The 18,329-nt window shown below is 37.2% G+C and overlaps 1 protein-coding gene across 2 annotated transcripts in view; it reads left to right on the top strand.

Moving 5' to 3' along the window:
- TRIM33 (tripartite motif containing 33) overlaps nt 1-18,329 on the top strand; it is a 119,726-nt gene that overhangs the window by 65,284 nt on the left and 36,113 nt on the right. For both annotated transcript variants that reach the window (XM_030935866.1, XM_030935867.1), the window contains exons 5-6: nt 13,292-13,408; nt 16,158-16,272. In XM_030935866.1, coding sequence (XP_030791726.1) covers nt 13,292-13,408; nt 16,158-16,272 — 232 coding nt within the window. The remainder of the gene's footprint in view (nt 1-13,291; nt 13,409-16,157; nt 16,273-18,329) is intronic.

Raw genomic sequence — 18,329 nt, 5'->3', positions numbered from 1 at the left:
GACTGGTCTTGAATTCCTGGGCTCAAGTGTGATCCTCCCGCCTCTGCCTCCCAAAGTGTTGGGATGACAGGCATGAGCCAACATGCCAGGCTCCTTTCTCTGTTTTTTAACTGGAACCTGTAATCTTGTTATATTTAATGTAACTTGTGATATGGTTAGGTTAAGTCTACTATTTACTGTTTGTTTTTCTTTTTTGTGTTCTTTTGTTGTCTCTTTGCTGCATTATTTTAAGTTTATAAATATTTTTTGGTGTTCCATTTTATATCTACTGTTGGCTTTTTAAGCTGTACTTTATTATTTTTAGCGATTGCTGTAGGGATAGTGATATGCGGTTTAACTTAGTGTCTACTTAAAATATTGTATGATTTTAGTAACTTTACAAAAGGATTATTCAGTTTACTCAATTACTATCCTTTGTACTGTGGCCACATCATTTATCTATTGCCACATCATTTATTCATGCGTTATATACCTTAACATACAATACTTAAAAAAAAAAGCTGTCTTTTAAGGAAGTTTATGAGGAGGGAAAATAAAAGCTGGTGTTTCATATTTACCAATTTATTACTGTTTCTGTTTCACTTTATTCCTTCTAGTATATATGAGTTTCTATCTGTTATATTCCTTTGGCCTAAAGAATATTCTCCAGCATTTCTTGTTTTGCAGATTTGCTGACAATGAATACTCTCACCTTCTTGTCATATGAAAATCCTCAATTTAAGGCGGGCGCAGTGGCTCACACCTGTAATCCCAGCACTTTGGGAGGCTGAGGCGGGTGGATTGCCTGAGCTCAGGAGTTCAAGACCAGTCCGGGCAACATGGTGAAACCCCATCTCTACTAAAATACAAAAAATTAGCTGGGCGTGGGAGCCTGTGCCTGTAGTCCCAGCTACTTGGGAGGCTGAGGCAGGAGAATTGCTTGAACCCAGGAGGTGGAGGTTGCAATGAGCCGATACCACCCCACTGCACTCCAGCCTTGGTGACCGAGAGAGACTCTCTCAAAAACAAAAACAAAAAAATCCTCCATTTAGAAGGATAATTTTCTCTAGAATTCTGGATTGACAGTTTTTTCTTTCAACATTAAAAAGATATTGATATTACTACTTTGTAGTCCGGGTTCCATTGTTTTGGATGTCATTCATATTGTTCCTTCCTGAATGTTTTATGGCTTTTCTCTGGCTTCTTTCAAGATTTCCTCTTTTTTTTTTTGACCTTTCCCATTTGACCATGAAGTTTTTTTTAGATATGTTTGTCTTTCTGTTAATCCTCTGTGGTGTTCACTGAGCTGATTTTCATCAAATTTGGGAAATTGGCCATTATTCCTCAAAACAGATTTCCCAGCCAGTTGTGGTGGCTCATGCTTGCAATCCCAGGAATTTAGGATGCTGAGGTGAGAGGATCACTTTACCCCAGGGGTTCAAGACCAGCCTGGGCAACATAGTAAGACCCTATCTCTACCAAAAATTTTTTAAGATTAGCCAGGCATGGCGGTGCATGCTTGTAGTCGCAGCTACTTGGGAGGCTGAGGTGGGAGGATTGCTTGAGGCCAGAAGGTTGAGGCTGCAGTGAGCTGTGATCGTGCCACAGTGCTCATTCCAGCTTGGGCGACAGAGTGAGACCTATCTCCAAAAACAAAAAGCACCCCAAGTCTCCCAGAACTTCGGTTACATGTGTGTTAGACTATTTGGTTTTGTCACAAGGGTCCCTGACGATTGTTCATTTTTCTTCAATTTATTCTCTCCCTCTCTTCTTCAGACTGGATACTTTTTATTGATGTGTGTTCATGTTCACGTACCCTTTCTTCAGACATCTCCCATTTGCTGCTAAGTCCGTCCAGTAACGTTTTTCATTTCAGTTATTGTACTTTTCTAGAATTTCCTTTTTCTCTTTTAGTAGTTTCCATCTATCGAGATTTCTTGTCAGTTTGTTCACTAAGAACCTATGTTCATTTAAAGGTTTGAGTAAATATACAGTAGCCCATTTAAACTTTTAGCTCGTTAGAACATCTAGATCATCTTGGTGTCAATTTGTATTGAATACTTTTTTCTTTGCTATGAGTTAGCCTCTCCTATTTCTTTGAATGCCTGGTAATTTTTTATTGCAATTTGGACATTGTGGACAATACACTGTAGAAAGTCTAGAAATTTTATCTTCCTCTGAAGACTTGATTGTTCTAGTAGGCATTTAAATTACTGTAAGCTTGTGTAAGCTTGATTTTATGCTTTGTTAGGGAAGATCTGTAGAAAGCCCAAGTCATTTCCTAAGCCTTTCTAAGTTGGTGGTACCTGATTTCTGAACCTTGTTTCTTATTAGATCTTGTCAAGGCTTGGTTTTATTTAGGTTTTGTTAGGACAGGACAGGCCTAGGGTAGAGCTTACTCCAGGATAGTATAGTCCTTTAAGGGTGACCTTTCTGGTTTCTCAGGTAGATCCCAGGGAGATTAACAGTCTTTCTCCTCTGAAGATAGAATTCAAACTGAATTCTTCTGGAACTCCGTGGTCTCTAGTTCTTCTCTTCCAATGTCAACTTTTAGCAACTGCTGTCTGCTAAACTTTGTGTAATCTCACCCTGTCATAGATAGCCCAGACTTTGACCAAGGACTTGTGAGGAATTCACACATATTCAATATCTTCTCTTCCCTCTATCTACCCTCTGTTCCCCATTCTCATCCTACATTGTTTCCTCCATTCCAGTGCCCTACCCCATGGATTTCAGCCACTCATGAGCCTACATCGTGATTTTTGCCTCTGTTCTACTTGGTCTCTAGCTCTCTGTTCCAGTTATCATAAAATTGTCTACAGACAGAGAGTTAGGATGATTATGATGCTCTCTAAAGGAATGTAGATTTTTGTCTACATGTGGTTCAGTGACGGAATATAGTTGCCTCATGTATTTCTGTCTTTTATAGTTTTTGGTGACACAGGCTAGTCTGGTACCAGTCACTTGTGTCCTGGCTGAAAGTGAAAGTCACCTTTGTTCCACCTTAATAACGTTAATTTTTTTTTCTTTCTTTTTTTTAAGAAACAGGATCTCACTGTGTTGCCCAGGCTGGTCTCGAACTCCTGGCCTCAAGCGATCCTCCTGCCTTGGCCCCCCAGAGTGTTTAGATTACAGGCATAAGCCACCACACCTGGCTCCACCTTAATATTTTTTATACTCTATTGCGGTTTTGTGTATAGTTAGAGAAGAGTAATTTTAGATTGTTTTTAAGGATACTGTTTAAGAGAGAGTGGCTACTTAAAACCTAGTATCAGATATTTTTATTAGAGAGTAAGATAGTTTATGATGGTAGTTACTTGAATGATATAAGTAAGGTTTCTCTAAAATATTTTTTTAAATAGCTTTTCATCAGAGTGCGGTGGCCAACGCCTGTAATCTGAGCACTTTGGAAGGCTGAGGCTGGTAGATCTCTTGAGTCCAGGAGTTAGAGACAAGCTTGGGCAACATGGTGAAACCCCATCTCATTCATTCATTCATTCATTTTGAGATAGAGTCTCACTCTGTCACACAGGCTGAAGTGTAGTGGCATGGTCTCGGCTCACTGCAACTTCCGCCTCTTGGGTTCAAGCAATTCTCCCACCTCAGCCTCCTGAGTAGCTATGACTACAGGTGTGTGCCACCACACCCGGCTAATTTTTTTTGTATTTTTAGTAGAGATGGGCTTTCACTGTGTTGGCCAGGCTGGTCTCGAACTCCTGACCTTGTGATCCGCCTGCCTCGGCCTCCCAAAATTCTGGGATTACAGGTATGAGCCACCGCACCTGGCCCCCATCTCCATTATTAAAAAAAGGAAAAAAAAAAAAAAAAAAAAAAGAGAGGGAGAGAGGAAGAGAGAAGGGAAAGAAGAAAAGAAAGGGAAGGAATAGCTTTTCTTAGAATTGGACTTTTGAATTAAGATTTTGTATGGATAAACATGAGAGCAGATATTCACAATTCTAAATTTATATTAAAACTATTTAGGGAGATTTAAAAAAATACATTGATGCCTCATTCCTGTTCTGGGCTAGTTAGATAAGAATCTTATATTATGGCCTGGATATAAAAAATTGTTTTTACAATCTTTTAAGAATACTGGCAAATCATCCCAGGTGGTTTGCATTATTCATAGCTTTAAAAGAACCTTTGCTGAAACTCATTTTTTAGTTCTTCTGTAAATTCTTCTAAAAAAATTTTTTTTTTTTTTTTTTGAGACAGAGTCTTCCTGTGTTGCCCAGGCTGGAGTGCAGTGGTACGATCTTGGCTTACTGCAACCTCTGCTTCCTGGGTTCAAGCTGTTCTCTTGCCTCAGCCTCTCAAGTAGCTGGGATCACAAGCGCCCACCACCATGCTCGGCTACTTTTTGTATTTTTAGTAAAGACGGTTTCACCATGTTGGCCAGGCTGGTCTCGAATTTCTGACCTCAGGTGATCCACCTACCTCGGCCTCCCAAAGTGCTGGGGTTATAGGAGTGAGTCACCATGTCCGACCCTAAAAATTATTTCAGATGAAATCCAAGTAATTGAAAAATTTGAATACATTTTTGGTAGAAGTGATACGTAAATACATATCTACCATCAGTCCTCTTAGGGAGCTAGATTCAGAGCTATGGCAACAAATAAAGATTTGCTATCCAAGTATGATTTTTTCATGGGGTACATTTATTGTCAGACAAAATGGTTTGTTTATTGAACTTCACTCAACAAATGAGTATTCATTGATCTCATTTGTTTGGTAGATGTTTGAGTACTCACCATATGCGAGGTACCTTGCTAGGTGATAACTATACAGTAATGAAGAAATGTGCTCTGTCCTTGCTATCTTGGAGTTGTATAGTCTGTATGAGACTGAGATTGAGTATTTGGTTCCGTAATAGTTCATCTGAGTATCTTTAAAATTTGAATTAATTCATTTGGGTATTGCTAAAACATAGCCTCATTAATTTTAATATTATAGTTTCTGATCCTATTAGGATATCAAACTATCTGAAGAGCCCATAGGTTCAGTGAGTCATTTACCCAGCAGAATCATTGCTTATGGCTAGAAGGAGAATAATTCCGTATGGCTAAGAGTTAACTTGAAAGAGAAGAATATCAGGAGAGAAGACTTAAGGAAGAAACACAGAGTCGTTAGTTCCACAGATAAAAGTTACCCATTTGGCAAAGAGGGCAGGTTGGTTGAGAAGTATCCCATGTGAAAATTTTATTAATTGGCAAAATTATTGCAAAGAATAAAACCAGTTGGTCATTTTCCTTTGCAAAAATGCAGATTTATCTCTGATTATTTACAGTTCATCTCTTATCTCTCTGTGCATGCCTAGTTCCTATCTTTGAAATAATTGTACATGTCATCACATCTTCAAGAGCTCCCTTCTGTCCATGTATCCAATGTAGAATGTTTAACCACTTACGTCCTCTCTGTCACATCACCCTATTCAAATTTTTGTTTTCTCCTTAATTAAAATGTAAGGAAAGGAAGAACAGGGTCTTACTTTACCTTATTTACTGTGGTATCCCTACCCTTTGAATATTTCCTGGCAAATAGGCAAATTTAGTTCATATCAGTAATGACTACATACTTTTTTATTTTTAAAGGGATGAGGTCTTACTCTGTCACCAAGACTGAAGAGCAGTGGTGTGATCATAGCTCACTGCAGCCTCATACTCTTGGACTAAGGTGATCCTTCCAAGTAGCTGGAAGCACAGGCATGCCACTACCCTCAGTAATTTTTAAAAATTTTTTGTTCAGACAGGGTCTCACTTATATTACCCTGGCTGGTCTTGCACTCCTGGCCGCAAACGATCCTCCCACTTCAGCCTCCCAAATTGTTGCGGATTATGGGGTGAGCCACCAGGCGTGGCCTTTGTACTTTAAGAATCTTAAAAGTCTTTATGAGTCACAAGATACATAATTTATACACAGAAGTATACCTAAAGAAACTGTGTAAAGAATAACAAAGATGTCTTTAAAAATGTGCATTATGATTGTGTCTTTCAATCAGTAATCTCTTCAAATATTCCATGTATTGCATTATTTGTTGGCCCTTCTTCTGGAATTCCAGTTAGATGTGTGTTGGACCCCTCTCAATCCATTCTCTGTTTCTCTTAATGTTTATATTCCCCCCGCCTTTTTTTCACATTGAAAGTGCAAAACAGGAAGACACTTTTCTCTGAACAATCTCAGTTCACAAATGTTCTCTTTAACTATGTCTAAACTGCCATTAAAACCCATCCATTATGATTTAAATATTTTAAATCAGCCAGCTCCTCTCCCTTTTAAAAACTTTATTTTTAGATAGCAAAAAAAGTTCAAAGAGGTCTTTTGTGTTCTTCATCTAAAATTTTAAATAGTTGCCTGAACATTTTAGCTGTGTTTTATTCTTTAAATGGAGTACATATAGTTATTTTGCCTCTGTTAGTGGGTCTGTTCTTCCTGTTATTTCTGTTGATTCTTGCTTAGGGTGCCGTTTTCCCTTATATATGTAGTCTTTTAAAACTTTGAACTTGGCCGGGCGCGGTGGCTCAAGCCTGTAATCCCAGCACTTTGGGAGGCCGAGACGGGCGGATCACGAGGTCAGGAGATCGAGACCATCCTGGCGAACACGGTGAAACCCCGTCTCTACTAAAAAAAAATACAAAAAACTAGCCGGGCGAGGTGGCGGGCGCCTGTAATCCCAGCTGCTCGGGAGGCTGAGGCAGGAGAATGGCGTAAACCCGGGAGGCGGAGCTTGCAGTGAGCTGAGATCCGGCCACTGCACTCCAGCCTGGGCGACAGAGCGAGACTCCGTCTCAAAAAACAAAACAAAACAAAACAAAACAAAAAAAACTTTGAACTTTCCTTGCAAAATTACGCTTTTTTTTTTTTTTGTCTAAAATTAAGACGCTTTCCACAATAAAGGATTCAATGTCCCGTTGCTGTTGCCTGGAAGCGTTACCAGTTTCTGACAGTTAAATTTCCGGAATGAAGTTTTGAACCACCAAGATAATGTGCACTTGGTCTAAAAATTCACATGTGAAGTGTTTTGTGGATACAACTTCTAAGGGTCTCCCCTCTCGTCTTCCGCAGTGTCATTGTTATCGTCATTCAGTCTTTTTGAGATGATAGAGGGGCAGGTTACTCTTACTGTACCCTTTTAAGGTCATAGCACTTTTGGATCTCTGCTTTGTAGTGGTATAGGTTTTAGATCTTTGCTGTGTGGTGATAGACTGTGTGTGAATCCATCATCACAGTCAAAATAGTGAACATCTTTATTACTCCCAGTAGTTTCCCCTTCATACTAACTTTTCTGGATAAATAATTCTAGGCTGAAAGTTTTTGTTCAGTAGTTTAAAGATGTTGCTCCACTCTCATTGTTTCCATCAAGGAATCTGTTTTATCTTTGTTCATTTGTATACAATGTATCTTTTTTCTCTTCTGGTTGCTTTTAATGTTTTCTCTTTATCACTGGTTTCAAACAGTTTGGAAATTATATACCTTAGTGTAGTTTTCTGCATGTTTCTTGTGCTTGGGGGATATTGAGCTTCTTAGAGCTGTAGATCATCAAATTTGAAAAACTTTTATCCGTAACTATTTTTTCTAATATTTTTTCTCTTCCCTCTGTTTTTCTCCTTTGTGGATGACAATTATACATATATTAATGTACTTATGACTTTTCACTGCTCACTTTTTTTTTTGTTGGGGGGGTTTCATTTCAGATAGGATTAACAGAAGATTCGATTTTTTTTTTTCTTTTTTTTTTTTGAGACAGAGTCTCACTCTGTTGCCCAGGCTGGGGTACCAGTGGCGCAATCTCGGCTCACTGCAGTCTCTGCCTCTCGAGTTCAGGCAATTCTCCTGCCTCAGCCTCCTGAGTAGCTGGGATTACAGGCGTGCACCACTACGCTCAGCTAATTTTTGGATTTTTAGTGGAGACAGGGTTTCACCATGTTGGTCAGGCTAGTCTCAAACTCATGACCTCGTGATCCACCTGCCTCAGCCTCCCAAAGTGCTGGGATTATAGGCATGAGCCTCCGCACCTGGCCAGAAGACTAGATATTACAGAAGAAAAGATAAATGATTTTGAAGACAGCAATAGAAAGTGACATCCTATTCTAATAAAGTCTTAGGTAATTGAAATATCAGATGATGTCACTGTGACCTTTGAGATTTAATTAAAGTTAGCTTTTGGTCCCTGTTCTATTTGTGTGAGGATTTTAATGTCTTTCCCATACTTTATAGAAATTTCTACCCTTTCAGATTTTCATCACAGTTGCTCACATTTCCTACTCTCTGTCACTTTCCTGAACTCTTATGGTTGTTATCTCCCCTTCATATAGAGCTTTAAATAAGGAACAATATAAATTTGCAACAATATAAATTCTAACAGTATAAATCCTTTAAAATTACTGCTAAGAATAACAGTGATAGCAAGCATTAAATCCTTAGTATGCCTTAAGTGCTTTGCTTTGTGTGTTTTGACCAGTTTAATTCTTAGGACAGTCCTATGTATGTATATATGATGATTATTCTATATTTTACTGGAGAAGAAGTAAGACACAGAGGGTTGTTAGAATCATCCAGCTTTTAACTAGGAAAATAGTAGTAGTAGTATCTAAGTCATTTTTTCCAAAGGTTAAATGAGAGAATCCATATTAAGATACTTAGCACAGTGCCTGAAAATGTAGTAAGTTATCAGAATAGGCTATTGCTATCTATAGATTGAGAAATGTTTACATAAAATATGATTGGAATTTTCTTCACGGTAATCTAAGGGATAGAGTGGGTGGGTGTATACATAAAGTCAGCTATGAATGGATACTTCTTGAAAATGGGTGATCGATTCAGTGGAATTAGACTTCTAATGTATGTTTGAAATTTAATGTAATTTTAAAAAATGGAATAACTGAAGAAAAATGAAACTGGGTTTCATTAAAAAGGTTCTCATTCAGTTTGGATATAAAGCACTATGATGCGTTTTTCCCTAGATGTTACAGAATCAAAACTTATTATATACAGTGTCAATTACTAAGAATAGTACGGTATCACTTGGTAAGTAGATTAGTAGAGCACAGTAAGACCATAATGTACATTCAGAAGTTTGAAGTTATTAGCTAAGTGATTTTCAACCTTTAAAAAACACCCATCCATGTATATTTTTATACATGTTGCCCAGACTGGCCTTGACTTGGGCTCAAGTGGTCCTCTTATATCAGCCTCCTGAGTACCTGGGACTTACAGGTGTGGGCCACTGTGCTCATGAGCACCATATTTTCATAAACTTCTTATAAAACTGTATTAAATATAATTTATTTCTCAATAATTAAAAAAAGCTAAGCATGCTGGTAATTCTGATCAAAACCAGATAATTTTATCAAGTTTTTATAATTCTAGCCAGAAGCACAAAAAGTTTTACTTAGTTTGTCCTAACTAAATCCTGGGCATACATAATTTTTACTGTATTTTACTTATTTTGAAATATGGAGAATAGTTCATTTTGACTAAGAAAGCCCATAAGAATTACTACTTTCGACTGGGCGTGGTGGCTCACGCCTGTAATCCCGGCATTTTGGGAGGCCAAGGCAGGCAGATCACGAGGTCAAGAGATTGAGACCATCCTGGCCAACATGGTGATGCCCCCGTCTCTACTGAAAATACAAAAATTAGCTGGGTGTGGTGGTATGCGCCTGTCGTCCCATCTACTCGGGAGGCTGAGGCAGGAGAATCACTTGAACCCAGGAGGTGGAATTTGCAGTGAGCTGAAATCGCACCACTGTACTCCACTGTATTATTTATAAATAAATAAATAAATAAATAAATACTACTTTAAAATGCAAGATTAAAATCTAAGAAATTACTTTGAAGTATTTACATATTAATCAAAACTACGTTTAGTTCATTTGTTGGTTATTCTTTCTCCCCATTTCAGCTGTAATTTTGATTAAAGAAAATTCGGTTTACCTAGGTATATCATATTTAGGAAAATAGTGTGTGTTTGCTTGTTTCTTGTTCACATGAATGTAACAAGATATATTTAGAAACAGGATTTTAAAAAATATTTATTTTGGGATAAGAGGAATTCGTACGTGGTTAAATTTTATGAATTAGAATTTTGTGAATTTTGATACTAGTTAACCTTTCTACCAAATGCCTATTTATTGACATCATCAAATTCTCCTTTAAAAAGATTGTTTTTCATCACAATGTAAATAAAGCTAAGTCAAAGGGTGGTTAGCATAGAATCCTCATATTTCTGCTTTATTTGTTCAGATTTAACATAGTAATAGTTTTTATTAGATGTAGAGAAACCATAGTATGTGGGATAAATCAAATGTTGCTCTTTAATGAAGGAACAAACCTTGGGGCCCCCTATCTAATAGTAAAGCCTCTTTAAAAAGCCTCTTGCCAGGCGCGGTGGCTCATGCCTTTAATCCCAGCACTTTGGAAGGTCGAGGTGGGCAGATCACCTGAGGTCAGGAGTTCAAGATCAGCCCGGCCAACATGACGCAAAACCCCATCTCTACTAAACATACAAAAATTAGCCGGGCGTGGTGTTGTATGTCTGTAGTCCCAGCTACTCTGGAGGCTAAGGAGGAGAACTGCTTGAACCTGGGAGGTGGAGGTTGCAGTGAGCCGAGATTGTGCCACTGCACTCCAGCCTGGGCGACAGAGCAAGACTCTCAAAAACAAACAAACAAGCAAAACAACTCTCTTAAAATACGTGCTTTTTTGTGCTATTAGTATCTTTTTTGTTTTGAGACAGAGTCTCACTCTGTTGCCAGGCTGGAGTGCAGTGGCATGATCTCGGCTCACTGCAGTCTCCGCCTCCCCAGTTCAAGCGATTCCCCTGCCTCAGCATCCCAACTAGCTGGGACTACAGGCACGCACCACCACGCCTGGCTGATTTTTTTGTATTTTAGTAGAGACGGGGTTTCACCATGTTGTCCAGGATGGTCTCGATCTCCTGGCCTCATTATCTGCCCGCCTTGGCCTCCCAAACAGGCGTGAGTCACCACTAATATATATATTAGTATATATAAGATGTATAATGTCTTATACAAGTTATAATGTTGCTCAACATTGTAGACAGTTGAGCTTTAAAAATATTCTCCTTAAAAATGGTTAAATTGGGTTGGATGTGGTGGCTCATGTCTGTAACCCTAGCATTTTGGCCAAGACAGGAGAATCACTTGAGACCAGGAGTTCAAGACCAGCTTGGGCAACATGGCAAGACTTCATCTCTACAAAAAAGTTTAAAAAAGCGCGTGTCTATAGTTCCAGCTACTCGGGAGAATGATGCAGGAGGATTGCTTGAGCTCATGAGTTTGAGGCTGCAGTCAGCTGTGATCGTTCCAGTGCACTCCAGCCTGGGCAATAGTGTGAGACCCTGTCTCAAAAAAAAAAGTTCAAAGTGGTAAATTTTACTATGTATATTTTACCACAATAAAATCAGTGTACCTGCTGTTTTCTATAACAGAAATTCCCATATTGATCTACATTTTCTCTCTGTCCTCCATTCTTCTTGTACCTCTTGTATCCCACTACTAAGTAAACTTCCTTTTATCCTAACAAACTTTCCTTTATGTTAGCAATTTCATAGTCTTTCCTCTTGTCTGCCTTAGCTGAGACTTTCATTGAAGAAACAATGGGACATTTAGATGCTCATAGTACTACTTTTGTGATTTCAGTGCCCGTGTAGACAATTACACAGTAATTGTGAACTCATTTCCAGTGATTTGCTTCTTAACTGTGCCTTAGTTAGGGATTTAGTTTTCAGGTTATACCATAGACCTTGCCGTAACTGACACATAACCTCCCAAATCTGCTGATCTCACTGATAAAGTCAGTTCCAGCTTGTTTGTTTGGCTGTACCAACCAGTACTGTATCATGATCTCTCGTATGAGTTACTGTCTTAGAGTTTTAGCTGGTCGTTCCCTTCTACTCCCTTCTTTGGGTCTTTTATATTTCTGTATGATTTTCCTAGAATGTAAATGTGATTATTACATTCTGGTTAGAGTTCTTCAGAGGTTTTCTATTACTTAGAGAATTAAATGCACAAACAGCGTGCTATGCTTGGCCCTTCACAGTTTGCCTCTGGATTTTATCAGTTATTGTCTCATATTCTGACTTTTGTATCTTTTTCTTTGGCCATATTGAAGTATTTACATGTCTCAAACATGCCTCTGTACCTAGCGTAAGATGCTATTCTTACCTCTGCAATGCTTCCCTTGGTGTTGAGGCCGATTTAGGCAGTCGTTTCTTGTAGATTATATATACTTGAATTATATCTCTTGTCACAGTATGGTATCATTTTGTATTTGTAACTATTCGTTGGTAAGATACGAACCATAATGAGTTCTTTAGTCCATGTAAAAAGGACATAGAAAAAAACTAAATAATATTTGTTGGCTTAATAATAAAACTTAAAAACCTAATTTATAAAAAGGAAATAAAAGTAGCAAAGAAAATGATTATTCTAGCTTCCTGGTATCCAAAGAAATGTTATTAGAGTTTGTATTTTCACTATTGTAATTAGAAAATTTTAACTTATAGCATTCATGCTGACAAAGTAAAACTGTTGTTGATGTGACGTTTTATATCGATTTAACCCTTGTGGAAAGTTTGACAGTACATGGCATCCAGAACTGAAAAATTACTTTAAGTGTAATTATAAAGAATAAAATAAAGGATAAAAGTCAGATGTAAATTTGCATGTTTATTATTATTACAGTTGCATTTAAAAATGCATAGTTAGGCCACATGTGGTAGCCCACTCCTGTAATCCCAGCACTTTGAGAGGCCAGGGCAGGAGGATCGCTTGAGGCCAGGGGTTTGAGATCGGCCTGGGTAACATAGTGAGACCTTGTCTTTATTAAAAAATAAGTACATAAGTACATGTATAATTAAAAGATTAGGGAATTATATATTACAGTGGTAGCAGTGATTTTGTGATGTTGGAACTATGGGTGATTTCCCTTCCTTTTATAGTATTTTCTATAATGTGGTTATGCTGTATGATTTAAAATGTATATAAATTATGCCAAAATTTGAATTTTTAAAAAGGTGTATTCCTGAATCAAAACTCTAATATAAGAGCACTCAACCATTATCCGAATAATTTTTTTCTTTCATAATGGCCTTTCAGGGTCAGAGTTGGAGGGAGATAGGTGATTGCCAGTTAAAAGTTAAAAGTTGCTGTTGAGATAAGGTATGAGTGGCCAGCATAGAGAGTTGATCACTTAATTAAAGTTTCAAGATTGACTTATGTAGCTGTTCTTTATTTCCAAAATCTTAATCATAAATGTTTTGTTTTAAATGTAGTTTTGTTTTGATTTTAAGGTATCAGTTTTTGGAAGAAGCTTTTCAAAATCAGAAAGGTGCAATTGAGAATCTACTGGCTAAACTTCTTGAGAAGAAGAATTATGTTCATTTTGCAGCCACTCAGGTGCAGAATAGGTAAGTTTGTTGCCTTAAAACCATAATTTTAAGAATTATTAAAGAGAAGTGGGTCCAGTTTAAATCTATTTTTCTGCTATATTAAGCATATAAAGAAAACATTTTTTTGAGGGGGAAATGGTATGAATTTGGGATTATAGTATTTGTTAATTAAGCAAAATTTAATTGACCAAACTTTTGTATACCCTTTGAGGACACATCCTTGTCTATTTTATAATTAATAAGACTCTAGTCTGTGTTAAACCTTAAATGTGGAAACAAAGAAATTAATATGGAGAGAGTTGACTTATAAAATTTAAAGTGGAGATTGTGTGGAAGATACAGTATAGAGAAGAGAGTATCACTGGTGGACAAATTACTTCCCCATTTGTAAAACAAGCATTGAAAACAGTGCTTATGAGTAGCATTATAAGATGAATATATGATACAGTTTCTGGCACATAGTAAGCACTTAGATTTTAGCTGCTGCTCTTATATTTATAATTATCATCACCATTTATTATTAAAAAATTATTCTACTTTGGTTTATTTCTAAGTACATTTATTGATAAGTGAGAGTAGGTTCCATAAGAGAGCAGATTAACCAAGTTATGACTCTTACACCAGAAAGACAAACACTTTGAACTGGCATAATTAAAACTAAAATTCTTGGGGGTATGAATAAGGTTAATATATGTTTATTTTATGGACTCAAAAGGACTTCTAATGAATATTAAAGTTAATTAATTTATGATTAAAATGACATATAGTAAGGTACTCAAAAGTATTAAATAATTGAATGAATGAATGAAAATAGTGCTTACACGTGGTAGTTTTTTTTTGTTTGTTTGTTTGTTTTTTTTTTTTTTTGAGACAGAGTCTTGCTCTGTCGCCCAGGCTGGAGTGCAGTGGCGTGATCTCAGCTCACTCTGCAAGCTCCGCCTCCTGGGTTCACGCCATTCTCCTGCCTCAGCCTTCTGAGTAGCTGGGACTATAGGTGCCCACCACCACGCCCGGTTAATTTTTTGTGTTTTTAGTAGAGACGAGGTTTCACCGTGTTAGCCAGGATGGTCTTGATCTCCTGACCTCGTGACCCACCTGACTCAGCCTCCCAAAGTGCTGGGATTATAGGCATGAGTCACTGTGCCCGGCGAGAACTTTTAATCTTAAGTAACACCAAAAGAAAATAAAAGGCTCCTCAGAGCTTGTAGATTGTACACACACACACACACACACACACACACACACACACACACACCCCATTGGTGGGTTTTTGTTTTTGGAAATGTTCAGTTGTTTTAGGTTAAACTGGTGATACGGTTGATTTGGAGAAGACTGTTTCTCAGAAATGATAAATGGGTGTCTCTTTCAAAGGAAATATAGTGAGTTGATTCATATGGGAGTCCCATATTTTTATACAGATATTTTGTATGTACATTGTATAAGTATTTTTAAAATATATTTTATACACATGTTCTAGAATCTGTATACAGAAGTAGAGCAAGAGGTTTACCTGTTACAAGATTGCACAGGGTTGAGGAGATTGATTTCATCTGTAGAAAGTTTTTTAAAAAAAGTATTAAAAGCTCTGATGATAACTTCCCCTTTTAGATGCATTTTTCACTGACCTATCTCCATTATTTTTTAATGTACATTTTTTTCTTTCTTCAAAATTGAACATACGGTAGACTTAATTAAGTCCGGTAGGAGTCTGACTGAGGCTAACTACTGTGCTTTCAGCATGCTTAGTGATTTCTATCTTTGGCTCAGTCATTTTATATTTGAAACCTATATTTCTTATCACTAGTTATTAGTACCTTTATATATTAAAAATATCTTCCACTCACCTTAGTAAGATAAGGACCGAACTCAAAATTTCCAAGTAAGTGCCAAATGATGTACAGAGGAGAAAAAAAACTACATTATTTCTTGGAGTGTATTGAAGTTACTAAATTCAAACTTGGCAAATGAAAGGCAGTTTAGGAGCTGAAAGCGTGGGTTATAGTTTTTACAGCAGTAGAATGTATAAAAATTGAAGGCTATGTCTTACGGTTGGTGGTTGACATTTTATGTATTTATATTGGTGGGATTTTCCACTTCCTGTTTTGTAAATACCAAGGTATCAGCCACTTCATATTTGCACCTAAAACTTCAATAACTACTTTGAGTGCTTACACCTACTTATAAAATGTCTAATAGCTATTCTTAAAAATGGATTGAAAATGTTTTATGCCCTTTACTGTATACAAAAGGAAACCATTTTGAGATTAATTTTAAGGGGAGTGTATCAGAACCCATGTTTGAAGTGGCTAAGTTATAAATGAAAATAAATGCTTCTACGTTTAACTATTATCCTTACAAAAGATAATTATTGCTTATGACGTTGTCCTTTTGCACATTGTTCTTGGAAAGCATCCAGGTTAAACAGAACCAGTGTGCCACATTTGACACTCAACAGCAGTCACACATGTTTGGTGTTTGTGCATCACATTCATATCATAGTTACTTAAGGAGATTGCCATCCAGCTTAATAAACTGTCCTTTATGAGCATAATTTAAAATAACTAAATATTAGTTTCATTATTTGTCTATATATATAACTTGTTTGGACCAAATTGATCAGGTCTTCTGAAACATGAGTTGTACATTTTGACAAAGTTTTCCTTTTAATTACTCGGTTAAGTGCCCAGTTGGATGATTTTCTGTAACAGTTGATGATTCAGAGACCTAGGATAAGTTGATAACCTAATGATGCATTTCTCTTATTCAGGATAAAAGAAGTAAATGAGACTAACAAACGAGTAGAACAGGAAATTAAAGTGGCCATTTTCACCCTTATCAATGAAATTAATAAGAAAGGAAAATCTCTCTTACAGCAGCTAGAGGTATGGTTCAAAGCCAAAATAAAACAAAAACTGCTTCTCTTGCTCTTCAGCTGTTTTTAATGTTTATTGAAAACTCTTTTAGATGGGTTGGGGGATATGGAAATAAAGTAAAATTTAAAATAAGGTTTTTAAAATTTACTTTTAGAAAAGAGACCTTTTCTAGTTAGTTATTTTGTGGCCCAATTTAATAACACTGACTTTAGCTGTATACCTTAAGAAATAGTGATATCCTCTTAGAAATCAAATAATTGTTACTAAGACTGGGTATGGTGACTCACACCTGTAATTCCAACACTTTGGGAGCCCAAGGCAGACAGATGGCTTGAGCCCCGGGTTCCAGACCAGCCCAGGCAACTTGGCGAAACCTGCCTCTACAAAAAGTACAAAAATTAGCCAGGGTGGTGGCATGCACCAGTAGTCACAGCTGCTCAGGAAACTGAGGTGGGAGGATGGACTGAGCCCGGGAGGTCAAGGCTGCAATGGACTGTGATTGTGTCACTGCACTCCAGCCTAGGCAACAGAGGGAGACCTTGTCTCCAAAACTGAAAAAAAGAAAAAGAAAACAGCAATGTTACTAAAGTATGATGTACATGAAGGCAAAGTAGTCCCACCACATTTCTTCCCCACCCCTTTAACATGGGGCCTCAATTTAACTTTTCCGTATAGATGCATGTTGGGCTTCTGCTTGAGTCATTTGTGTGTTTTACCTTATTTTAAAAATATTTCCATAGTTTTGCAGAAAATGCTCATTTTGAAATTTATAAACCTTAAACTTAGTGAAAATTTTGTGATATTAGGTATTTATATTGCATATTTCAAAGTTAATTTGCAGGTATAAGTTTCTAGATGAAAATCTAGTCAGTTCATGAAATCTAAATTTTTAATCAAAGTCTACACTGCCCATTTGATTTATTAGCAAATTTCAAATATGAGTTTTCTGGGAAATTGAAGTTTTAGAAAGAGAAATATTTCCTAATTGAAAATTTCATGCTCTGGAAAGTTGAAATTTTGGAAAGAGAAATGTTTCCCGATTGAAATTTCATGCTAACTAGGCCCAAATGATATGGGGATTATTTTTTCTGCACCACTGAATAGTAATAATGATGTGTTTGACTACTTCCACTAACCTCAGATTGTCAATAGAAACACAACTTGTGAGATTAAAAGTACTCTTGGCCGGGCGCGGTGGCTCACGCCTGTAATCCTAGCACTTTGGGAGGCTGAGGTGGGTGGATCACAAGGTCAGGAGTTCGAGACCAGCCTGGCCAACATGGTGAAACCCCATCTCTACTAAAAATATACAGAAATTAGCTGGGCATGGTGGCGTATGCCTGTAATCCCAGCTACTCAGGAGACTGAGGCAGGAGAATTGCTTGAATCCAGGTGGTGGAGGTTGTAGTGAGTCAAGATTGTGCCACTCCACCCTGGGCAACAGAGCGAGACTCCGTCTCAAAATTAAAAATTAAAAAAAAAAAAAAAAAAGTACTCTCGCACAGATTGTTGAAGTCGTGGGTCCCTTTTCCTACTGTACACCAGTCTGTTGCATTTAACCCTAATAGGTTTTTTTCCCCAAAAGGACCCATGTGAATAGAGAGCACTTAGTAACTATTTTTGATAAACTTACTGTAAATACATTTGAGCTGTACATCTAAAATAGTATTTGTAAAACCATTTCAAGAGTTTCTGAATTAAAAGATGCCTCTTAAGATCTCTTGAGCCTGGGAAGCAGAGTTTGCAGTGAACCAAGATTGCACCACTGCGCTCCAGCCTGAGGGACAGAGTGAGACCCTGTTTAAAAAAAAAAAAAAAAGCCTCTTAAGGCTAAAGTGTATACAAATACCTAATGATAAATACACCACTAACATGGTGATAATTTAAAGTAGATGTTTTCTAGTGTAATACGTTCTTAAACTTTGTAGAAGAAACGTTTTCCTAAGCTTTATAAAAGGAACGTAGTAAACCAAACTTCTGTCAGTTGAACACTTTTATCCATTGATTTACATTATAAAATGAACATCTTCTTTCCTTAGGAAAAATATTGTCCAGAAAACCAACCT

The sequence above is a fragment of the Rhinopithecus roxellana genome, chromosome 8 (genome assembly GCF_007565055.1).
Source record: "Rhinopithecus roxellana isolate Shanxi Qingling chromosome 8, ASM756505v1, whole genome shotgun sequence".
Lineage (NCBI taxonomy): Eukaryota > Metazoa > Chordata > Mammalia > Primates > Cercopithecidae > Rhinopithecus > Rhinopithecus roxellana.
Note: the sequence above shows the minus strand (reverse complement) of the source record. Positions and strands in the feature narration are given on the sequence as shown.